General features: G+C 38.7%; 1 protein-coding gene across 10 annotated transcripts in view; it reads left to right on the forward strand.

Moving 5' to 3' along the window:
* PTPRM (protein tyrosine phosphatase receptor type M) overlaps window positions 1–26,056 on the forward strand; it is an 840,314-nt gene that overhangs the window by 384,884 nt on the left and 429,374 nt on the right. For all 10 annotated transcript variants that reach the window (XM_058438632.1, XM_058438634.1, XM_058438633.1 and 7 more), the window contains one exon: window positions 5,341–5,634. In XM_058438632.1, coding sequence (XP_058294615.1) covers window positions 5,341–5,634 — 294 coding nt within the window. The remainder of the gene's footprint in view (window positions 1–5,340; window positions 5,635–26,056) is intronic.

The raw sequence follows: 26,056 nt of genomic DNA on the forward strand, positions 1-26,056 counted from the left end.
ATATCATACAAGCCATATTGATAATACTGTGTTAACATTCGTAATGTTCCAGTTAGGTTCTATTACTATATTTTGCATGACTGAAAAATTGAGTCATTATATTTAAGAAGGTGGGGGATGAGGGAAATAGAAAGAGGAAATAAGTTTACTTTAGCTGGTTTAATGGGTTTTTTGTAGGCTGAGGAATTTATAGCATTAAGCCACCAAGACAATTTTTGGTCCCAGACAGGATAATTTGGACTTTGAGGTGTACCATGAGGCATTTTTAGACAACCTGTGGCAAGCTATTGCTCTTTTTCCTAGGAGAACAGAATGAGGCCTGCTTTAAGAAAAGTTTTCCCTGCGTTTGTTAAATATGGCACATAAAATTGATCTGTCTACATATATAATTCCAGCACTTTGGGAAGCTGAGGCCAGAAGTTCCAGACCAGCCTGGACAACATATTGAGACCCCATCTCTACAAAAATTTTTAAAAATAAAAAAAGTTAGCCAGGTGTGGTGGCACTGCCTATACTCCCAACTAGTCAGGAGGCTGAGGTGGGAGGATTACCTGAGCCCAGGAGTTCTAGGCTGCAGTGAGCTATGATTGTGCCCCTGCACTCCAGCCAACCTGGACAGAGTGAGACCCTGTCTCTTAGACAAAAATTGTCTGTTTTTTATGTGGTATTACTTTTATCTGCATATTTCTCAAGATAGGCAGCTTTAAAGATTGCTGGATTCAAATCCCAGAACTAGGTATGTGGATATGGGCCAGTGGCTTGCCCTGTGTGTGCTGCTGTTTCCTTGTGTGTAAGGTAGATATCAGATAATAATGTTATCTACCTTATAGGGCCATGAGGAAGATCAAATGCAAAGTGTATATTATATATAGGACACTTGGAACAGTGTACATAGTGAGTGGTGGGTGCTTGACAGGACCTTGGTGGGAAGGGAGAGGAAGACAGGGATAAAATTCTCTCTGGTCCAGTCTGTCAGTGGTCTTCACTGGGGAGCGGATGTCAGAACTACCTTTCTAACTTTTTAAAAATATAAATACCTGCCCACCTATTGTCTCCTCCCCGTCTTGCCACACCCATATTGAGTCAGAATATCCAGGGACACAGCCTGTGTTATAAAACCTCCAGAAGAGTCAGCCATATGCTCTGTTGTGAGATCACCACTGCCAGTGTTAGTCACACGTAGCTTATGGGGGACAGTGCACCCCAGTGAGGCCACCTCCAGAATTAATCGTCTGCAGCAGTGACTGATGTTCGGCGTAAGAAAGTGCACATTAAGAAACCTACTCGGATAATGTATTTGTCACAGCAGATTCTTAACATGTTTTTATTTGTGATGAGACTTGAACCAGCCTAATATTTAGGTTTAAAGTCTCTAACAAAACTAAGATTCTTCCCTGCTGTACACACCCTACCCTGTTGAAAGTGCTCTGGCGAGTGAGACATCATGATGTACAAAAAGGACACTAGTTTGCCTACAAACTGTTTCCTCATTTTAGAGTTCATTATCATCATCATTATTACTACCATTATTTAATTTTCATCTTGGTTCATTTGTTTGTGATTTTTCCTTTTCTTTCAATTGCTATACTGCTTCACTGTGACCTGCCACTACCCCTGTTATTGATTAGTGGGATGCAAATCTAGTAGTATCTCTAAAAATTCCCTTGTGGAAAAGTTAATTTGTTGGAAGTTGTAAGTAAATTATAAATTTCTAGTCTACCTGAACAAACATAATTAGAAAGAATGAATGGGTTCGTATTCCTATTTGTGCACCACATTTTCCTGTCTTGTGACAGTGTAGTAGTGTCTTGGCTCACTGTGATAAAAATTTCCAGGGACTTATTTCCATTTCTGCACACTGCCACAGCTCGTGACAATTTGCATGCAGTTAGGACTCAAATACGAAATTTAACTTTTTCTCCAATTATAATTTTATGGCCATATTTTATATATACATATATTTTTTAATGAGATAACATGCTAGATACTACTAGTTATATAAAGTTATTACCTTGAGGCAATTACTTTAAAATATACACTAACATTTTTAGGCCACTTGTCTATAATTTAACACTTTTTTATATACCATATCATATTTGGAGTGCTAAATTTTACAAATGGGAAAAACTAAAGTCCATAGAGTTTTTAACTTTTTAAGGTCACATACTGATTTGTGGCCAGCCTCCCAAATAAAGACCAAGTCCTTTAATTGACTAACCATCACTCTCATCTTTATTCATGTCTAGCCACTTTTGATAACCAAGGACATAAAAATATTTCATATAATCTCTACAATGCATGTATATATGCATATATATATCAATACCCTATTTAGTTACATTTCTATATTTCATATGTAAACATATTTCATACAGTTAAATATGATACTGACATCCTATTGATGTATCAGGCATTTACATATGCGTATCCATTAGATATACGTCTGTGTGTGTATAAATACTCTCATTACTGGCTTGGTTTAGAATTAGTTTTATGGTGTCCTTTCACTTGAATTAAGAAATATTTTAAATTGCTTTTTATCACTTTGTACAGATTAAGATTCTTGCCTTCCCTCTCCTTCCTTCTTTACCTCTTTCATCCTTTCCCTTTGGGAAAATTTGTTGAAAATGCAAATGTGGCCAGGCGCGGTGCCTCACGCCTGTAATCCCAGCACTTTGGGAGGCTGAGGCGGGCGGATCATGAAGTCAGGAGATCGAGACCATCCTGGCTAACATGGTGAAACCCCCGTCTCTACTAAAAATACAAAAAATTAGCCGGGCTTGGTGGCGGCCGCCTGTAGTCCCAGCTACTCGGGAGGCTGAGGCAGGAGAATGGTGTGAACCTGGGAGGTGGAGCTTGCAGTGAGCCAAGATGGCGACACTGCACTGGGCGACAGAGCAAGACTCTGTCTCAAAAAAAAAAAAAAAAGAAAAGAAAATGTAAATATTGGCCGGGCGTAGTGGCTCACGCCTATAATCCCAGCACTTTGGGAGGCCGAGGCTGGCAGATCACTTGAGGTCAGGAGTTCGAGACCAGCCTGGCCAACATGGTGAAACTCCATTTCTACTACAAATACAAAAACTAATCAGCCGTGGTGGCACACACCTGTAATCCCAGCTACTCAGGAGGCTGAGGCTGGAGAATCACTTGAACCCAGGAGGCGGAGGCTACAGTGAGCCACAATGGCACCACTGCACTGCAGCCTCGGCGACAGAGCAAGATTCTGTCTAAAAACAAAAATTTAAATGTTGCCTTATTCTTGTGCTGATTCTTCTGTAAACCAAAAGTCCTTTTGAATGTCTGTCCCAATTATTTCCAGGTTCTAGTTAAATCCTTCATTTGATTTAGCATATCTGGTACTTTTCTTAATGGATAATTAATATAGAAAATATTCTCAGGAAACAAATGCATTAAAGTCCCATCTATTTTAGGATACTAGTAACAATGTCTTAAATGAGTGAGTGTACTCATGACCCTTTGTGACTTTGCCCCTGAGTTTCATTTTGAATGGCAGTTCAACAACCCTTGCTAGCATTTGCAACTTGAAAGTAATTAACTGCTCTTTCAGCCTGGCTACATAAATGCCTTAGGATGTACCGTAAAAGGCCCATTTCATGTCTCGGTTCAAGGAATCGCCTAATGATATGAATTGATGTTAAATCATTGTGAGTTAAGGCAGAGCTGTTTAAAGAAATGAAAAACCAGCACAAAGTTTCAGTTTATAAACAACAGGAACAATATTTTAGTAAATTTACATTATGTTTGTAGTCTCTGAAGTCAAATTCATTCACAGTTTTGTGTCTTACTTTGACTTAGTCGAATGAGATTTCTCCAGCAATTTTAAAAAGTCAGTATGACTTATCCCACCTTGAATATAAAAAAGAACTACGACAACCAACTCAACAAAGGGAACCAATGTTGCTGGTTTTTAGCTGGTCTAGGAATTAACCCGGTATCATCTCAGGTGCAAACCTCATGTGGTGCTAGCTTCCCCGAGGTCCTCTGCAGCAGGAAACATGGCTGTGATCGATTAGCTATGTCTGCCATGCAAGAGAATGCAAGAGGGCAGCAGAAATTTCAGCAAGCAAGCCAGCATATTCCAGTAATAGGATATACCGGATTTTATTTTTCCATGCATTTGTATGAGCAAAATGAGGAGTTAAAAACAGAACACGCCAAAAAGGCACAAACCACCCATAGATACAGTCTTGAAAAAAATCACTAGATTTATGTTCTTCTGAGAGGGAGATTTATTCAGGTAGAAATATGTTGTTTTGTACAGTAATCTCATTTATCATGTGTGGTATCACCCACAGTGACCTTGGCATGTGGAATACCTTCATTTGGTGCCTAGAGAGCTTTCAACGGGCAACTAATATACTGGGAATACTATTTATGTTAAGATTGACAATGTTATAGAAAAGAGTCAGTCTCAGATTTTAAACAAAGAGAGGGACTTTCTTGGGTTGTAAAGTGTGTTTGCTAGTGATTTCTTAGTTTTATCAAGCTGGGCATGGTATGTTTTTTGCTTCAGAGCTTTCCCTTCTATTCACTGCTTTAGTAAGACTTACTACTGGAAGTTCCCTGAATGACAGCAATGGTGGACTTCATTATCCAGAATGCTCGTTTCTCCTGTAGCAAAATGAATCCATTGTGATAGTTATTTTGGGAAATGAGTCATCCTGGAAATGTATTTTTGATGAGATAAACTGTAATTTCAGGCATGTTTTTAAAGTGGTGATACCTTTGGAATATAAATATAAGGAAACAATTTAATGATATAGGAACTAATACCTTTGATGATTTTGAAGACATTCTCAATAAGGAGATTAACAATGAATGCTTTCTAGAGCTTAAATGCTACTACTTGAGAGAACTTTTCCCAGTTAACTTTAGTGGAAAAAAAAATCCTTTGATATCTGTGTAACTGACTCACTGTAATGAGTGGGCTTACTCATTCAAGATATTGTAATTAGTATCCTAAAACAGGCATCACTTTAATGCATTTTTGTCTTGAGAATATTTTCTGTATTCACCATTACAAAAAGTATCAGATATGCTAATTTGCATATGCTATGCACAGTGGTTGATGTCCTAAAACAAATTAGGGTATGCCTACTTGATTAAGCTTATGTATTTAAAGATGGTTTATTTCACAACTTTGAATGCTGTGAAAATCTATATCAATATGCTTTTTCTTATTAACCCAAACAAAATTGTTCTTATCAATTTATTCCTGAAATTTTATTATCTTCTACATTTTAATAATTGATGCATGTTTAGCTCTTTTAAGACTGAAGACAAAGCATCTGAAAGACAGCTTTCTGGTTTGCCTTTCAGAACCACCTGTTCCTATTGCCCCACCTCAGCTCGCCTCCGTAGGAGCTACCTACCTGTGGATACAGCTCAACGCCAACTCCATCAATGGGGACGGGCCCATTGTGGCCCGAGAGGTGGAGTACTGCACGGCCAGTGGGAGCTGGAATGACCGACAGCCAGTCGATTCCACGAGCTATAAAATTGGACACCTTGACCCAGATACAGAATATGAGATTAGTGTGCTCCTGACCAGGCCAGGGGAGGGTGGTACTGGCTCTCCTGGTCCAGCTCTCAGGACAAGAACGAAGTGTGCTGGTGAGTATAAGGAACCCTGCAACTAATTGTCATTGTCTTTCCTGGTGTTGACTGGCAGCACTGGGGTTGATCAGATGGCTAGCACGCTTCCCCTAGCTCTATCAATACCTGTGTATGAACAGAAAATGCCCTTAGCCTGTGAATAGTCAGCCAACAGCTTGTGAACTTAGGGACCAGTAACCTCCATGCTTGGTATTTCTCAGCCTGCCCCCACCCTTTTTCCTGTTGTTAATTTACTTCTTACTCTGAGTACCACATAGTTCATATAGGAATTGTCCGTGAAGTTTACAGAAACTGTCTACTCTAATGATGTCCTCTAATAGGTCAGACTCTCCTACTTGGGCCCCTTTGTTTTATGTTCACAGTTAATGTGCTTGCAGCCTGGAGGGGCTCTGGAATAACAGATTCCATCTTAGAGATAGCCTTAAAGATGTGTTTTCATTGATGGGTGTTTAGTGGAGGGTCTGCTGGCGAATGACTTGGGCCAATTTGTATCATAAGCAAGAGTGATTTGTATGCTGGGTGCAGTCTTTAGTTTCTTAGATTATAAATTTCTAATTGTGCTAAACCCATTCCGCAACTTAAGTAAAAGTAGGGTTAATGGAGAGAGAAGTGTAAAATCTTCCAAAAATCAAAACCTGAGTAAAGCTCCCCAATTAGAGGTGTAGTGTTGTTTCTGTATGGCTACTCTCTGGTAGGAAGCAGAGAGAAACAGTATATTGGGATACTTAAGTGCTCTTTTATCTTGTAAATGAGGAATTTCTGTGTTGAACTGTGTGCTGAGATGAGGAGATTCCATAAACTGTTATGGAGTTAGTTAATTATTCAGATAGCATTAGATAAGAATACATTTATCAATGTTTCATTTCTTTCTTAAGTTTTAAAAATGCTTAGCATAGTCAGACTTTATCTGGTAGGAGTAAGAGAAATTATTAAACCTTAACCATTGTAGCTGGCTTTTAAATTTTTTCTTCGTACTTTGTATTATACTGTTTCTACAAGTTCAATACTCATGGAAAATTCTGTATTTTAAAAAATACTTTTGTTAGAAAAGGGAACAGGTACTTTTTTCTTCTGGGGATACATGCTATTGAGTACAGGGACTGGCCTGAGATAGTAGACTGTGTACTTTGCTATTGTGTACATCTTTCATCTGTTTCTCAGACCCCACATCTGTATCCTACTGGCACCTTTGTGCAGGCAGTCTGGTCCCTGTAATAAGACCTGCTGTTTTGAATTGGTGATTCCCACAGCCCTGAGTGGTGGCTCTAAGGAGAAAGGAGAATTTCCCAATCCTTTCTCTTCCTGTCCTCTTTAAACCTCGTCATCTCCTCTATTTCGTTGAATAAATTCCATCATTGTTGTAAAACCGTTTTATCATTTGTTGCAATGCAAACAATAGCTATGGATAATACTGCCTATATCATTTGACAAGGTAGGCATTGCTTTCAAATCTGTTATTTTACCACTGCCTTATGAATTCTCCAGGGCAGGTTCTTTGATCCCCATAATACAGATGGTGAAAGTGAAGTCCATGTGGGCTCCTTTCCACTTCTAAGCTCACTCTGTAAGAAGTAAGTTTAGTGTTATTTCACTTTAGTGTTAAGAATTCCTGTTTTGAGCATGGCAATATATGGTTTCTCTCTCTCTCTCCATAAGCAGGTTAGAATTTCATTGTTTAGATTGGAGAGAGACTGTGATCTGTTACAATTCTAGTCACTAGCAGCCCCACCTACATAATGTTTCCAGTCCTGTTCTTTTTTTTTTACACATTTTCGCCTTTTCTTTTGGTTTTGTGTCTGTACATCTCAGCTATTGACACATTGCTGTATATATATCCACTGATTATAATGCATGTGTCTGTGTTTTCAGGAAGCCTTTTGATATTGCTGTATGATGTGTAAATGGATAATGCTGAAAGAGACAAAGTACCTTTTAATAATAGATTGACAGTTATTTTTAAGAAATGAAAACCAATTTTGAATTGATATTTGTAGGCCCACACTGTGCCTCAATGTATGAAACCTCACCTAAACCAGCAAGCCTAATAATGATGCGCCCTTTCCTCTTAACTGTTTGCAGCCTGCAGTTGGCGCTGTTCGTGATGCATGGTCTGGTTGTGCCCTGTGCTGGCATGGAGTCACCCTTAGAAAATGGAGAGAGATATGTTAGGTGAAAGGGTCAAAGATAGAAAGAAGAGGGGGAGGCATGTTAGGTGGGTGAGGAAAATGAAAGGTGGGGAAAGTGAAGTCAAATGAGACTTTTTGCTATAGGAAGAAATATAGTTCACCCTTTCTTGACCTGGGGTTTTGAGAAAATCTGCAGGTAATATCAGTAATCACTGTTTATGATCAGTGTGGGATTTTGGGAAGCAGGAGCAAGTTAAAGGGAAAAATATGCTGTAAATTATAGACTGAAAATTTGGTATCAGTCCCAAAGTATTATTCAGATGGTTTGTGAGCATTTAGAGTACCTAAAGAGCAAGTCATGGATTTCATAAACATGGGAGAGACTAGAGGCATTCTGCAGCAATAAGTGAAAAACATCCTTGGCCAGGGGCAAATGGTTGATGAATCTAATAGGGTGATAAGTAATAGGAATAAATCTAAATCCTTCCTGTATGGTTCAAAAAAGCCAAGAGTACTGGCTTGAAATTAGAGTAATACAATTTAGCAGCAATATGTATGAAGAAGAGATTGAGGATTTGGCTTCAATGCAAATGAATCTATAATGTCATCCATCTTGTATAAATTATCCCTGTGATGTTAGTGGCTCACCATCCCCTGCAAAAAAAAAAAAAATCCTAAAATAATCTTAGGTTGCATCAGGAAAGCAAAATGCCCATATTGAAGGAGGTGATAGCCTTACTCTACCAGTGCTGTTTAGGCTTCTCGTAATTCTCACATTTATTTCTAGTTCCTGCTTTTTAAGAGAGACAGCACAAAATAGATTTTGCCCATGGGGAGGGCAATCAGGATAGGAAAGGATGTGGAACATTTCTTAACTAATGAGGAATGGTGGAAAGAACTGAGAAGGGAATGGGGAGGAAAGGGCACCTGTGTAAACTCGACAAGAGCTGAGTGAGTTTCTTGTGGCTGATTTGTTCAAGCATAACCTGACATGGTAGAAATTGATTTCTATATTCAGAAGAGGATTGAGCTGGTTGACCTTGAAGATCTCTTCAGTATGAAATTCTATGATTCATTTCTTGTTTGCTTTCTGATGAGATGATCCACCGGATATTTCTACCCTGAAAGTCTTTCAGTTTTGTTTTTATTTCATCCTTGTCTAAATACTCCATAATCATGCTTATCAAGTACTATTCTTTGGGCAGTGAAGGTCTGCTATTACATTTCCAAAAATCCGAGCAAAAGGGGAGAACATATAAGTTTTTATTACAGTGAAGTAAAATAAATTTGAAGGACTGACTCACTCTGAGATTTCCTGCCTGGGTTTTGTGCTAAAATATCACTTCAATTCATGAAATAATAGTGCTTTTGGGTGCTAGAGCCAGAGTCAGTGGTTGAGAACACAGGCTCTGGGAGCAGCTACCTGGGTTTTAGTGTTGGCTCTGCCTGGCAGTAGACTCAGGACTAGAGAAAAACCGCTAACCCTCTCTGGACCTGAGTTGCCTTATCTATAAAACAGAGGTGATGATAATAATAATATGTGTTTCATTGTTTTGTTGTGAGCTTTAATGAGCTACTGAATATCAGTTGCCTAGAACAAACTCTTACATATAGCACGTGGTCAATCAGAGTTAACTACCATTTAATAAATTTTTGTCTTTTAATGTTTTCATTCAGAAGAATTAGACACTGGCTACCTCATTACCCAATGTTTTAGAAATATTGCTTAGCTGGGAAATCTAAAATCTGAGAAGCATGATTTCTATTGTGGGCTCATAGAATTCTTCGCAGTTGTGCATTATGTTCCCATCTGTTAAATCTGTTTATTTTGGCCAAGCTCTATGTTTTCGTTTCTGTACTGCATCAGTGACACCTGTCCTATCATTATTTGGTGACACCCATGAAACTGTATTTAGCTTCTTGTATTAAAATGGCAAGATCACTATTTATTGCCCATCATTTTTGTGTGGCTTGTAGACACAATCTCATTACCTGGTGGGATTTCTGCAAGGATTGTATATTAACACACTTCCAAAACTCTTGCTTCTTATGCTTCTGAAAATTATTTCCAAATATATGCACAAGCTCTCCATGTAAGACCTTGATCCAATCACATAGCTTCCCTGATTCCACATCTTCTGCTCTAATTTGGGGCAGCAACACCTGCCCTGACTGTATCATTGGTGTTTTTGAAGATCAGGTTAGATTTTATCTGCAAAGATATTTTTCAAAATGATAAAATGTTCTGCCAATGTGGGTTATGATAAAAAGTGATTATAGTCAGAAGCTACCTTCAAGCTTTATATACATATCCAATTGTTTTCCAACTTTGCAGTTCAGCTATAGTTGGGTAACTTTAGAGAGTTAAAATTACTTCAGCATCCAGTTAAACAAAATACAATTTATTTTGTGATTTCTAATGTATCCTATATTCTCAAATTATGTGCAGCCTCTATATCATAAGCCATTGAATAGTAGCTACTTGAAACAGAGAAATGGTTGATGTTGTTAGATTAATTTTCACAGTGGGCTTTTTATGTGTTTTATTTGGAGATACTTTTTATGTATTCTGGTTATTGGTTAACTGTGGTTAAGTGACTTGCTAATAACTGGCCGCAGGAGCTAATGAAGGAGTATTATAAACTAATGACTAAACAATTAAGATTGGTGAGAGTGAAACAAAGCTTAATTAAAATGTGTTCTTTAGCATTAATATACCTAAAAATATTTGAAACAATAATGATTGCACCTTAAAAAATTGTCCATAAGATGCATATTGAGCATCCATATTTGCCGCGCACTATTCCAAACCCTGCCGGTAGAGTGACAAGATTTCTGTCTCCAGAACTTATATATTTTGGGGTATTGGAGGAAGGGAGTATATAAGCAACATATATATATATATAGCCAAGGCAGGAGGACTGCTTGATACTAGGAGTTTGAGGACAGCCTGGGAAACATAGCAAGACTCCATTGCTACAAAAAATTAAAAGTAATTAGCTGGGCACCGTGGCATACACTTGTAGTCTCAGCTACTTGGAAGGCTGAGATAGGAGGACAACTTGAGCCCAGGAGTTGGAGATTACAGTGAGCTGTAATCACACCACTGCACTCCAGCATTGACAGAGTAAAACCCTGGCTCTAATATATATATATTACACACATACCTACACACAACACATGCGTATGCAATACAGTGTCAGATAAATGATAAATGTCATGAAGAAAAATAGAAGAAGGGATAGAGAATAGAGAGGTAGGAGATAATTTTTTTTATTATTTTACTATGTTTAAATACACATAACAAAATTTACCATCTTAACCAGTTTTAAGTGTACAGTTAAATCAAGTTAAGTACATTCAGCCAATCTCCAGAATCTGTTTTTCGTGTGTGGGTACATAGTAGGTGTATATATTTATGAGGTACACGAGATATTTTGATACAGGCATGCAGTGTGTAATAATCACATCAGAGTAAATGGGGTATCCATCACCTGAAGCATTTATCCTTTGTGTTACAAACAATCCAGTTACACTCTTTGTTATTTTTAAATGTACAATTAAATTATTATTGACTCTTGTCACCCTATTGTGCTATCAAATACTAGTTTTATTGAGAATCTTTACATCTTCCCACACTGAAACACTGCATCCACTAAACACTAACTCTCCACTCCCCTTCCCCATAACCCTGGCAACCACCAGTCTCCTTTTTGTCTCTATGGATTTAACTATTTAGATGTCTCCTATAAGTGGAATCATGCAGTATTTGTCTTTCTGTGACTGGCTTATTCCACGTAGCATAATGTTCTCCAGGTTTATCCATGTCATCACGTGTGTGATTGCACCTTTTTAATTATGCTGATAATTGAATTGTATATATTTGTTTCATATAATTCTTTGTGAACTACTTAGAGACTGTAAGCACTGACTTTGGCTTTCAGTTTAAAAATGCACCTTCTTTATGACTTAGGGAAATGTTTACTAGTAAAGCATGTGCTGCTGGGTTCCTGAGGAGTCCAAATACGAGCAGGTATCCTAGAAACGTTCTGTCAGAATGGCAGAGCCATCCCATCCACAGCTAGCCTGCTGCTTGCTGGGAATAGGAGTAATGTATTAGGAGTCTTTAATAAATGTGATGTGTAAGAAGTATACACATTTTTATAAATGTGATTTTTTAATAAAAGCGATAATGTTTTTATAACTTCCATTTTTTAAATGATTAAGAGTGAGTGAATTTTAATATCTGTCTGCATAGAGTTATATGTTTGTCTGCCTAGTATATGCCTAGTTAGAGCATTTTACATAACTATAATAAAAACTTGGAATATGTATTACATTAAAATGTATTTTGTTGTACTTACATGCTTTGATAACATGCATAATAGCTATCATATCTGCAGTATTTTCAGTGGCAGAAGATACTGGACATACTTGCCACTATTTGGAGTCATTTCACCTTTCAATCTTTGTTCTGTGAAAGGTTCAATGTCTGCTTATCCCATTTGTGATATGCAGTTTTGTGAATCTCCTATTTTTTTGTGATGACAGTCGTACTGTTGCACTTGAACAGATATATTTGTGTAGCTTTCTTGTATCCTTCCCTTGTTCTTCTATGAACAAATAACACACATAAACAAACATATATTGGGGGTATTGGAAGGAGGGAATATATAGGCAACATATATATACATATGGAGGATAAACAAAGGATTAGTGTTCCTTCACAGTAAGGACCCAACATTCCCGACTGTGGAAATTTTGTACTAACTACAAGTTTACGGTGTTGTGTTTTCTTTTATCTTATACCCTGAGAACATCTCTCAGTGTGCCTTATGTAGTAGCACGCCCTGTCTGTCATACCTGGTTCAGTATAAATGTCACTAGATTTAGGTTCATATTGGTTTTGAAATATTAATTTGCCGTGTTTGCCTAGTGGTAACACTAGAGTGACTCGTTTTAAATGTATCTGAATGAGATCTCATGTTGGAAATGAGTAGTGACAGGTTCCTTGGCAAGGGGGCATTACATGAAGCCCAAACTGCACTATGCCTGCATTCAACCGAAGGCTGACCTCACTGCTATTTATTTATTATTTTTAGTTTCTTTCTGTGGGAAAAAAGGAAATAATTCTGGTTGAAATGGGAATAATCTGAAATTAAACCCTGCCAAAACCTGATTTATTTTCTCTTAAATCAAAGATAGTAGTATTTGTCTTTTCTGTACAAAATTATCACTGGCATTGCAATAAGTATCTGGACTTACAGGGCTGACCCTCAGGTACCTGGGGCCATGTGGGAGCTAATCTAACAATGGCTGTTATTCGGAAGGAATAAAGGCCAAAGACCTAATTGAATGGAGCATAATTTGTTTTTAATTTATTTACCAGGGAAAAAATTAAAAGTGTTCTAATTCTAAAACAGCTCTGCCACAGGGCAACATGTTTTAATGAATTTTCAATACATTAAGCCATTAAAAACCTTTTTAAATTATGAACATTAAAAGGGCATGAGGAGTACCTTCCCTATTAGACTGCAGATGTCAAATACTTTGGGTCACATCACAGTGTACATAGGACAGGAACATATCAGCAATGCAGTGTCTTTTTTATTATAATATATTCAGTCCCTTCCTTACAGGTGTTTAGGCCCCAGAGATTTTGTAATTAATACCTAAACCTCAAGTTCTGCTGCCCTTAAACATGGATTCAGCACTTTCCCTGTGCTTGACCCTTAAGGCAGTGGCGGAGGGGTATAGAATAGAACTGCTGGAGCAATTCTGCATGAGAGGTTCAGAAGCTCCTCTAAAAAGTGCGGACAGATGGAGGTGGTTGTTCATAGAGTTATCCAGTGACTCTTAAGGTGTTGTGACTCTCTGGAAGGTGTCAGGCAGGCCCCTTGGCTGTGAAAAATGAGCGTGCTAACAGTGCTCCTCAGCTTCCTCTAGGCTTGTTTATTTATTTATTTTTTTTTATACTTTAGGGTTTTAGGGTACATGTGCACAATGTGCAGGTTTGTTACATATGTATCCATGTGCCATGTTGATTTCCTGCACCCATTAACTCGTCATTTAGCATTAGGTGTATCTCCTAATGCTGTCCCTCCCCGCTCCCCCCACCCCACAACAGTCCCCGGAGTGTGATGTTCCCCTTCCTGTGTCCATGAGTTCTCATTGTTCAATTCCCACCTATGAGTGAGAACATGCGGTGTTTGGTTTTTTGTCCTTGCGATAGTTTACTGAGAATGATGTTTTCCAGTTTCATCCATGTCCCTACAAAGGACACGAACTCATCATTTTTTATGGCTGCATAGTATTCCATGGTGTATATGTGCCACATTTTCTTAATCCAGTCTATCATTGTTGGACATTTGGGTTGGTTCCAACTCTTTGCTATTGTGAATAGTGCCGCAATAAACATACGTGTGCATGTGTCTTTATAGCAGCATGATTTATAGTCCTTTGGGCATATACCCAGTAATGGGATGGCTGGGTCAAATGGTATTGCTAGTTCTAGATCCCTGAGGAATCGCCACACTGACTTCCACAATGGTTGAACTAGTTTATAGTCCCACCAACAGTGTAAAAGTGTTCCTATTTCTCCACATCCTCTCCAGCACCTGTTGTTTCCTGATTTGTAGGTGGCTTCTTGTGGAGCTTTGAATACACTGAGGAGGCCAGGAAAATCAAGGGAAAGAGCTGGAGATTGCAGTTGGGGGCCTGTGGCCTAGTCCTGCTGTCCCTCTGATGAGCTATCTAACATGGGGAAGAATCACAGAACCGTTTCAGGCTGTATTTTGTCTGTCTATCTGTGAGGGGCTTGACCAGCTTCCTTGTTGTAGGGACCTGACAGGTCATCAGTCCCTGTCAGAGGGGGTTTGCTACGGGAAAAACATGATTGTTATTAGTATGAGTCCTTGTCTGAGCACCAGCTATAGCTGTGAGCGTAGTCCTGCAGCCCTTGGCATGTTTGAGGATGCCTCTGCATCCTGCAGCAATATCTCCTAAGAAAGGAAGACATCTACTAAATCTCCTTTGAACAATTCTTAAAGAGACCCCAGGCCATCTTAATTTCCCCCAAATCTCTTATATATTTAGTAAGAAAAAAAATTATTGATGATGACGTGATTAATTTTTTATTAGAGCACATGCCTTAATTCTTTATCACATTTATAATATGGAGAGCTTATGTTTTATGATCTTTATGTTAGCATTTATACTACACTGGGGTCCTATGCATAATCTGTATTTACTGCATATGTACGTGTTTTGAAAGGACTTGGAGCACAATTGACTGCTTTAAATTATCATAGTGGCTTATACTTTTGTGATTGCCTTTCTGAACATTCAGAGGAAACTGTTCCCCTGGGAAACTTCTTTCACTTTATAGTCTGACTGACTTGGGTGGGTGAATGTTTGTTCTGGCACAAATAGCTAAAAACTCTCAACAAATGAGTTAACCTTGCTATTCTTAATTTCTTAATACTTCTGGTCAGTGTTTTTTGTTTGTTTGTTTTTTTAAACAGTACCAGCATTGTCTTCATAATGCTGCTGAGAAAATTATATATGCTAATACAGGAGAACTTGTTAGCAGAGTACTTTGGTCACCTGGTGGTTCCTGAATGAATACTAAGTAGGTTTACTATTAAATGCTGATATAAAATTAAGTTTTGTTACCACCAGGGATACACACTCCTATGGTGAAATCTTTCAATAGGACTTTTAAGCTGAATAGATTGGGTTGCATTTGACACACATACAAGTTGCAGTTTAAGCAAAACAAAAAATATATATGTATCCTCAAGGTAGTGCCAAGAAAAAGAAAATGATCACATGTTCACTGGAACCTGGGAAAACTTTTTATTTTGCCTCTTTAATGTGTGGTCAGGATAGAAAATAGCATAGTGACCTAGGGTCCCTGTTCTGCAGGGTGGCAAAGAAAATAAAATAACTGCAAATACTTCATTTACATATGAGACATTGTTATGCTGTGGTTGTGGATGTATTGCAATTATTAGTGACATGATAAGTGTTTTTGACACTTTTAACTTTTTGGAGGGTTCTGCCCCCACTCTAACACTTTTTTTTTTTTTTTGTTGAGATGGAGTTTCGCTCTTGTTACACAGGTTGGAGTGCAATGGCATGATCTCGGCTCACTGCAACCTCCGCCTCCCAGGTACAAGCGATTCTTCTGTGTCAGCCTCCCAAGTAGCTCGGATTACGGGCATGCACCACCACGCCCAGCTAATATTTTTGTATTTAGCAGAGATGGAGTTTCACCATGTTAATCAGGCTGGTAGCGAACTCCTGATCTCAGGTGACCTACCCGCCTTGGCCTCCCAAAGTACTAGGATTACAGGCATGTGCCACCACACCCAGCCCACTCTAACACTTGTAAGTTTATCCAGAGTACTCAAAGCTTGATGGCAGTTTGCTTAGAGCCAGAAGGCTGAGGTGTCCTGGGAGACACGTTTCTCTTTTGCTCATTTGCATACATATCCCAGGAAGGCATGTGAACCCTTACTGAGTGAGATTGGATGACTGGGGTCTTGGTGCTGTGGATGTAAGGAATTACAGCACACAGGTAAAATTGTTCACCATAAGGGCTGCTTCTGAGCCAGGCTTACCTTGTATCCAGTGTCCCTGGCCTGAGAGCGGGCAAGGCCAGTCTTAGCCTTTGTCTTCTGAACATTTTAGGAAAAGTTCACTCACTCTTGACTTACCAGGTATGTTATGTGTTATGTCTGGAACCACTGTCATGCTTTGGGACAGGTGGATTTTACCTTGACCTCATATGTCCTGTGTACTTCCTTCTATCCATGCTCCTCTCAGCACATCCAGATGCATTCTCTTCTTATCCATCCAGCTCTCAGTTTATTCGTCCTCATTAACACAAAATGTGGGCTCACTGGGACATACTCAGTGGCATCTGGCCTCCAGTTAGGACTTGCCGACTTCATCTGTAAGGATAATGCTGCTTGTGCTTTTAAAAACTAAATAAGAAGTAAGATAAATGAGAGCTAAAACTTGTATAGTTATAACAACAGATTATGAAAGATTGATAATATGTCAAAATTTTAGTTTATGAGGGTTAGCCATGTTCCTTTGTGCAACACTTTTGTAAATTAATTTTAAGAAAATAAATAACTGGTAATTACCTATTAGAATAAATTGCAAGTGAATAGAATGCTTTAAAAATGAATAATGCATATAAATGGAATTTAAATTATAAATACAAAAAATTTTATTAGGAAGTATGGTTATACCTGTTATTAAAATAGAAAGGATAATAGAGCTGTTTGATACCAAAATTGCTAATCCTCCATCCGTGTTATTACCATTGTAGAATGAGTAATATAAGTAATGTAACTATTCAGGTAAAATATTCCCATTGACCAAATAGCAATATTTCCTTCTTATCCATCTAGACAAGTGACTGTAAACACATATTTATAGTCAGCATTGAAACCCTTTCTAAAGGGCTTTTTAGAAATACATTAACATTTGAAAAAATATACATATTAAAATATATTTCTGCTTAATATTATGTATTGCTATTTCACTATTCTTTAGCTCAGCTATAATGCTCCTAATTTGAGTAATAAATTCATGATAAATAACATTTTGTTAGTGTTTATATCTTGTTAATGGCCTTTGAAAATCACTGAAGTCATAGATGTGATATAAGAAGGCAAAAAATATAGAAGTATATGATGAAGAAGGTAACAGATTCCCTCCTCTTTCAGTCCCTTTGCCAGAAATCATCATTGTTAAACCTTTTGTGTTTATCCTTCAACATCTCTATGTAAGCTCATTTAGGTGTGTAAATATCAATATATGTCCTCAGTCCCTCCCTTACTAGTTCTAACAAATAGAATTATATTGTACATGTTATTCATCAGTTCGATTTCACATCTGCCAGTATTTTCTGAACAGCTCTCTAGTTGTTAGAGTCTAGTACAATACATGTTATGTAAACATATAACCGGCATATAATATATATAACCCACTCTTATTAATAGCTGTTTATTCTTTTGTAATATGGATGACCTAATTTATTTAGCCCCTCCTCTCTTGATGGATAGTCGGGTTGTGTTCATTAGTAAAGGGAATATTTCAGTAAATATCTATAAATATATATTGTATACAAATATTTTGATTTCTATAAGTTAAGTTTACGGTTTTAAGGTAGAATTGCAGGGCCAAAGATATATGCATTTAAGACTTTAGTAGGTGCTGTCAGATTACTTTCTACAAGGTTCTATCAAGTTATGCTCTATCAGCAAGGTGTCACAACGTCAGGGTCCTCAAATGCTTTCAAGCATTGAATATTAATGATCTTTTAAAACTTAAAAAATCAATTTATTGGTTTTTAAATTATATGTTATTGTTTTTATTCGCATCTCATGTTTTCCATGCATGTAGTCAGTATATTTCTTCCTCAGCAAATTGTCCATTTCTGTCCTTAGGATGCTTTTCTAATCTTTTCCTTTTTAAATTGTAGGGATACTTTCTGTAGTAGGGTTATTTACCATTTGTCATATGTTTTCAAAATATTTTTCTTATTCTACCATTTGCAGTTGACTTTATTTGTGGTTATAGAGAAATCTTCACATTTTATGTAGTTAAATTTATCAATCATATCTTTTAGGGCTACGCATACTCATTAACACACACAATAAAGGTATCATTGGAATATAAATCAGTCCAAATATATATTAACTTAATCTTCGTTGATGTCTACATATGCAATTATGTTTGCTAAATGACCCATTGTTTCTTCCTAATGGCTTCTTACTTTCTAATCTTGTTTTAGAAGATATTTTTCTACATTTTTGTTGAATTTTTTAGAACTTATTTTTATACTTAGAGTATTTAGTCAGTGAGATTCTGATTGAAAAAAAGACTTGAGGGGAAGACTCCAGGGCTGAGGAGCCTTCTGGGGACAGTTCCTTTGCACTTCAATGATGTACAAGGAGAATGGTCCATTCTCACCTTTGCATTTTGCTTGATGTGGTGCCTGAGAATGTGGCAGGCAGCAAGTGACCACAGGGAAACCAGCTGAAAAGGCAGCTGCTATGAAAGCCGAGTAGACACAACTGAGTCAAAATGCCCTCCACACCTCATTTTGGTTCGCCCCATTTGTTTATTCATTTATTAATTTAGTCTAATATTTTTGAGCATCTGCTGAGAGGTATTCTCCTAGTCTTTGAGGGTACAGTTAGTAGGCAAAACTAACAAGTCTCCTTCCTTCCTGGACACAGCTTTCTAGTTTCTAAAGTTCTCCATTGGTGTGCAATGTGTGCACACATTTACATGAAGTAAAGCTTACAGAGATTCCCAGAGCAGTTGTAGAGAAGAGTTCTAAAAGTCAACATAAATATTAGGTCAGACAGGAGCATCACAAATAAATGGTTTTAATCAGGATGTTTTGGGCTGCAAGTAATATAAATGCCCCTGTAGGCTAAAAATGAGGAAATTTATTAACTCATATTAATGGGAAATCCATAGGTAAGGCACCCTTTACAGTTTGTTGTTCAGTGACTCAGTAATCTTCCCAGGGAGATGGGCTCTTTCCAAATCTCTGATCTGTTGGCCTCAACCCCAGGCTGGCTCTCTTTGTGGTGGTAAGGTGACATTTAAAAGCAACTAGGGAAACATGCTGTGTTCACATCTAACAGGGAGAGAAGAATATTTCCCCAGTCATAGAATGTAACTTTTTTCTTTCAATCTTTTACGTCAATTAAGGACCGATAATAACTAGCAGATTTTCATGGATTGATTGCCTTAGTGCACTTATTCTTAAACTTTAAAGTACTTCAATAATGACAGTGTATATCAGAATCACCTGGAGGACTTGTGAAAAGATCCTGACTGGCTTCTATCCCATGTTTATGATTCAGTTGGTTTAGGGTTGGATCAGGAATCCGCATTTTTAACAAATTCCCCAGTGATGCTGATATTGAAAACCACTGATTTACAGTAATGAAGATGCATCCTTGCACCACACACCTATTAGAATGGCCAAAATTCAGAACACTGCCACACATCAAATGCTGGGAGGATGGGGAGCAACAGGAACTCTCACTTGTTGCTGATGAAAATATAAAAATAGGTGCAGCCTGTTTGGAAAACAGTTGGGCAGTTTCTTGCAAGAGCAAACCTACTCTTACTGTACAATCCAGCATTTGTGTCCTTTGACATTCACCCAAAGGAACTGGAGACTTATGACAACACAAAAACTTGCACACCAGTGTTTATGGCAGCTTTTTATTCATAATTTCTAAAACTTACAAGCAACCTAGAGGTCAGTAGATGACTGGATAAACTATGGTACATTGAGACAATTGAATATTTTTCAGAAATGAGCTATTAAGCCATGAAGAGACATAGAGGAAACTGAAGTGTATATTAAGAAGTAAGTGAAAGATGCCAATATGATAATGCTACATACTGTATGATTTCAACTACAGTAAGGTTCCGCATTAACAATCTTTCAGTCTATGAGGGTCTGAATATAAGATGATAGTCCTTTAAGATTATAACGGAGCTGAAAATCACCTAGTAACATTGTAGCCATTGTAATTTCATAGCTAATGCATTACCTTTTCTATGTTTAAATATACAAATACTCTCATTGTGTTACAGTTGCCTACAGTATTCAGTATAGTAACATGGTGTATATGTCTGTGGCCAAGGAGCAGTGGACTACAACATATAGTCTCTAAATGGACTCTAAATTGAGTCACTAAATGGACTCAATTTGACCATTAAATATGCCTCATGGCCCAAAGGATATCTAGACTTAGTGAAGTGGTCACGTTAATTGTTTTGTCTGCAGGTAAGCTCTTGGTGAGCCTGTCATGCTAACTTACAAGGCGAACGTTGTTAACACTTTCTCTGTTTGACACGTTAGCTTAGCATATATCTTTTTCTTTTATAAAGAATTTCTTTGTAGTACTGTGAAATCATAACTCTTATTCTATACTTTATCAATATTATACGTGGCTCTTACTACATAATGATCAGTCTCAGCTTTAATTCTTAAAAAGGTTTATATCATAATATTAAGGTTAGGACATTAAACATTATGAAGGGTCTGTGAGCACATGACAGAGTATTCTTTCATATAAATTCCAATAACGTTATATGACTTTTTTTTGAAAACTCAGACATTTCTTTCCACCCTCAGAATTGCGTGTAGCGACCTTTAAAAAACAGCGCTTCACCATGGAGCTGACAGAACTTAGCTCTGGGTCCCCACACTGAGCCATAGGCCCGTGGCAAAGAAAATTGAATGTTGCCTGGGTGACCTTATCTATAAGCTGGGTCTTTAATTTCATTGCTGGATATATTGAAGCTATAGCTGTTGCCAAAGTGTCTGAAAACAAAAGGGAGGGCAGAGAGATGATATTTCTGCAGATGATCTATGTCCAGCCAACAGAGGAAATCACTGACCCGCCACTGTAGAGTCCTTTGTTCTGGCCACCTTTGTCTGACCCTGTCTAAGTATATAAAAAACCCAGAAGCGTTCCCTTCTAGGATAGAATCCTGGAGTTTCTAAGATTGACTTCTGAAGACATCAACAATATAGGTTTCTATGTGCATAAAACTATATGGATCTGGGAGGCAGAAATTATAATAGTGGGCAATTTGTAATTCTTACCGATAGGTTCATCAGCTGGATACCTTTGGAAACATTTTTTGAAATGCAGATCTAAGCTAAACATCTCTTTTGGGCAGATTATGAATCTAAGGTGTTTTATTTAAGACAAATGGTTAATGTGTTACATGACATATTTATTAGTCCAAATGAAAAATACTTGTTTAAATTAAACCTTCTTTTCCCAAAGATAGTGCAGAGCTCATAATATATATTTGCATTACATATTTTTTCCAGGAGTTTATTCTCAGGAAACGACATCATTTTGAATATAATAGCAGAAATGAAATACAAAGTCGAAAAATGAGACTGGAAAAGCTCAGGCACTGGCATTTTGTGTTGTGCTAAGTGTTCCCTTGTCACCTTGCACTCCGCTGGCAGAAGTGTGGAGCAGACACAGGAGAAGTCTGGGATGGTGCTTGGAGGCTGGGGAGCAGGCTGCACTGGCATTTCCAGTGAAGTGACTTGGGACACACTTCCTCTTTCTGCCTGAAAAGGACTGAGGGTGAGGGGCCACCTTGTCCCACCCTGGGTTGATCCCTCCCAGGTGCCCACATCTCCAGGGCTCTGTCCTCAGCCCAGCTCTCGCTCCTGCCTCTGGGCATGCTGGCTCCTGGACACCCCACATGGATTCCCTGGGCATCTCCAACTCCTCTGCTGTATAGTGCAGCTGAGCATCTTACTCCTCCCCCTTGGCCTTGCCTGTCTTCACAGCCCCACAAAGTATTTTTTTCTACCAGTGTCTCTTACCCGAATCAATACTTCAAACTGCCCACTCATTTCAGCCAGAAACCTGAATTGCCCTTGAGTCTTTCTACTACCTCACCTCTGTACCGTATCAATCATAAATCTCACGTATTCTCTTTCCTAGGTGTCTTGGTGTTGGAGAGATTTCTCTGCAATGCTGCTAGCCTAGCCTCAGCCACTACTATGGCTCCTTATTGCACCCACATTCACTCTGCTGCCCCCTAGAGTTGCTCTACCCTACAGCCAGATATCTTTTTATTTTATTTTTATTATTTTTAGAGACAGGGTCTTGCTCTGTCACCCAGGCTGGAGTGCAGTGGTGATCACAGCTCACTGCAGCCTCAACCTCCTGGGCTCAAGTGAGCCTCTCGCCTCAGCCTCCCAGGTAGCTAGGACTACAGGCACATGCCACCACGCCCGGCCAATTTTTAAAATTTTTGTAGGGACTGGGCCTCACTATGTTGCCCAGGCTAGTCTTGAAGTCCTGGGCTCAGACAGTCCTCCCACCTCTGCCTCTGAAAGCACTGGGATCACAGGTTTGAGCCACTGTGTCCAGCCATCAGAGGTCTTTTATAAATGCACATTCAGTCCTACCATTTCTAAGCAAAAATGGACAGTGAGAGACTCCTTAACACGCAGCTCCCCTATCCTCCTCCCCGTTGCCTGCTTCCCGTTTCTCCATAATTCTTCTCACAGCCAGGCATGCTAGATGCTGGGATTTCATGTGCTGATCTGTCTCCCTCCACTGGAGCACGAGCTGGCCTGGCAAGGCTTTTGTCTGGCTTGCTTACTGTACCTGAGTTGAGCCATCGAAGGCACTCTGGGAATGGAAATGAGTGGTTGGCACACATTCCCCTATCATCTGGCTCTGGCCCCCTCTCCATCAGTTCCCCTCATTTTTCCCCACTGCTTTCTTAGCTTCAGCCTTAGCACTTTCATTTTCTTGAGATCAAGGTGCTCTTCCTGCTTATGAAGCACCATGAAGGTGGAATCACACCTCCTCTCCCGCCTGTTTTCTACTACTCCCACCTCTCTGCGCCACCCCCACCAAGCCCACCTTCACTCTCTACTTAAATATCCCCTCCTCAGGGAGGCTTTCCCTAAGCAATCTCTGGACAGTGGAGTCGTGGATAACCTTATTATTTTTTAAACATCTAATATCCCTGCTACACTGGAAGCCTGAAATCTTCATGAACCACATCTGCCTGTCTATGAATGCACACACAGCACCTAGTCTAGTGTGGGCTTTCAACAGATATTTTGGAGACCGAGTCCATGTGATTCAGTCTGCATTAGTGCCTAATCAACAATGAATGATCATTATCTTTTCCTCCATGGAGCCACTTACATCAATTAAAGTGTGAGGCAGTCTCCCCTCCACCCCAACCCCTATACTTTTCCCACCTGATCTTCCAACTGAAGCTCTCTGGCTCCCATACTTGCCCCGGAGGAATGACTGTGATATGACAGGACAAAGTACTGAAATATATATGAGTATTAAGTATATGCAGTCATGCATCCTTAAACAATGGGGCTGTATTCTGAGAAATGCATCTTTAGGTGATTTGGTCATTCTGTGAACATCATAGAGTGTACTTACCCCATCGTAGGTAGCAGAGCCTGCTACACACCCAGGCTATATGGTATAGCCAACACTCCTAGGCTGCAAAATTGTAGAGCATATTACTGTACTGAATGCTGTAGACTCTTGGAACACAATGGTATTTGTGTAGCTAAACATTGAAACATAGAAAAGGTACAGTAAAAATGTGGTATCAAAGACAAAAATGGCACACCTGTTCAGGACATCCACCATGAATGGAACTTGCAGGACTAGAAGTTGCTCTGGGTGTCAGGGACCTAGTGATGAGTGAATATGAAGGCCTAGGACATTACTGTATGCCACTGTAGACTTTACAAACACTGTATACTTAGGTTACATTAAATTTATTTTTTTAAATTTGTGTCTTTAATAATAAATTAACCCTAGCTTCCTTGAACTTTTGTACCTTAGAAACGTTTCAATTCATTTTTCATTGTTTGACTCTTTTGTAATAACACTTAGCTTAAAACACAAACACATTGTACAACTGTACAAAATATTTTCTTTTTTATATTCTTATTCTATAAGCTGTTTTCTGTTTTCAAGTTTTTACTTTTTTTTTTTTTTTTACTTTTAAAACTTTTTTGTTACCTAAAACACAAGCACACATTAGCCTAGGCCTACTCTGCGTCAGGATCACTGATAGCACTGGCCCCACCTCCACATCCTCTCCCACTGGAAGGTCTTCAGGGGGCAGTAACACTCATGGAGCTGTCATCTCCCGGAATAACAAGGCCTTCTGCTGTCTACCTCCTGAAGGTCCTGCCTGAGGCTGCTTCACAGTGAACTTTTTTTTTAGTATAAGTAGAACGCTGTAAAATAAATATTAAAAAAGTATATTATAGTAAATCCATAAACCAGTAACATAGTTGTCTATTATCATTAGCAAATATTAGGTACTGTACATGAGTGTATGTGCTTGACTTTTATATGACTGGCAGTGCAGTAGATTTCTTTACAGCACCATCACCACAAACACCTCAGTAGTGTGTTGTGCTATGATGTTAGGACAGCTAGGACGTCACTAGATGGCAGGAAGTTTTCAGCTCCAGCATACTCTTATGGGATGACTGTGATATATGTGGTTCGTTGTTGATGGAAATGTTGTTATGTGGCGTGTGATGGTATATCTTTCTCTGAGGTTTATTAAAAGTCAGGAAGCTTCTACAAGGATTGTGAGGCCTCACATTCATGACTCCGGGCCCTGGCCAGGCCCTCCTAATAGCTCCTATTTGGCACTATCTGCATTCGCCACGATTCTGGCATTCTTTTCCCTATTTCCATACCTTTTCCGTGCTGTTCACTTTCTCAGAAATGCCTTTTCCTCCTCTTTTCTGCGTGTCAAACACATATACTTTCATATAAAGTAGGGGTCCCCAACCCCCCGACTGCAAACCAGGTACACCTGGCTGCACAGCAGGAAGTGAGCCAGAGGCGGGCGAGCATCACCACTTGAGTTCCGCCTCCTGTCAGATCAGCAGCGGCCATTAGATTTTCGTAGGAGCGCAAACCCTATTATGAACTGTGCATGCGAGGGATCTAGGTTGCAAGCTCCTTATGAGAATCTAGTGCCTGATGATCTGAGGTGGAACAGTTTCTTCCCGAAGCTATCCCCCCAAACTGGTTAGTGGGAAAATTGTCTTCCGCAACACTGGTCCCTGGTGCCAAAAAGTTTGGGACCTGTTGATATAAAGGAACGAGAACACCTGTTTTACTCACCAGACAGAGTCTTTGCCCTGCCCCTGTCCTGCATGGCGCTTACAATATAGGCTTTTGTCTCATAGGCTAGAACTAGGTTTTTTTTCTCTGGCTTTCTCATCATTCTGTGTAAGACCTTAATCTTACCTTTTTTTCTCTTGTGCACTAATGCCTGGCACACCATAGAAGCCCAGGAAATATTTTAAACATTTAAGTAACTGCTCCTAATTCTGTCTCAATCAGAACTAGGAGCAGTCCTACTTTCTACTTGCAACATATTTGCCTGTCTTCTTTGCCACTAACCTTCATTGAGAAAATAATCTGTGAAAGGTCATTATCAAGTTATCTCAGCACTTATTTAATGTGTGTTTAGCTGCTTTACTGTCACATAAAAACGTGCCGTAGTAAAATAAAGTAATAAAGCTGTCAATAAAAACCCCACTTCCACTCAATATTTAATGCTAGAGAGCTAGAGACATTTGAGATTTTCTTTTTTTAAAATTTTATTTATTTATTTTTTATTTATTTTTTTTTCAAATAATTTTCTTTTTTTTTTTTATTATACTTTAGGTTTTAGGGTACATG

The sequence above is a fragment of the Hylobates moloch genome, unplaced genomic scaffold, assembly GCF_009828535.3.
Source record: "Hylobates moloch isolate HMO894 unplaced genomic scaffold, HMol_V3 SCAFFOLD_5, whole genome shotgun sequence".
Taxonomy (NCBI): domain Eukaryota; kingdom Metazoa; phylum Chordata; class Mammalia; order Primates; family Hylobatidae; genus Hylobates; species Hylobates moloch.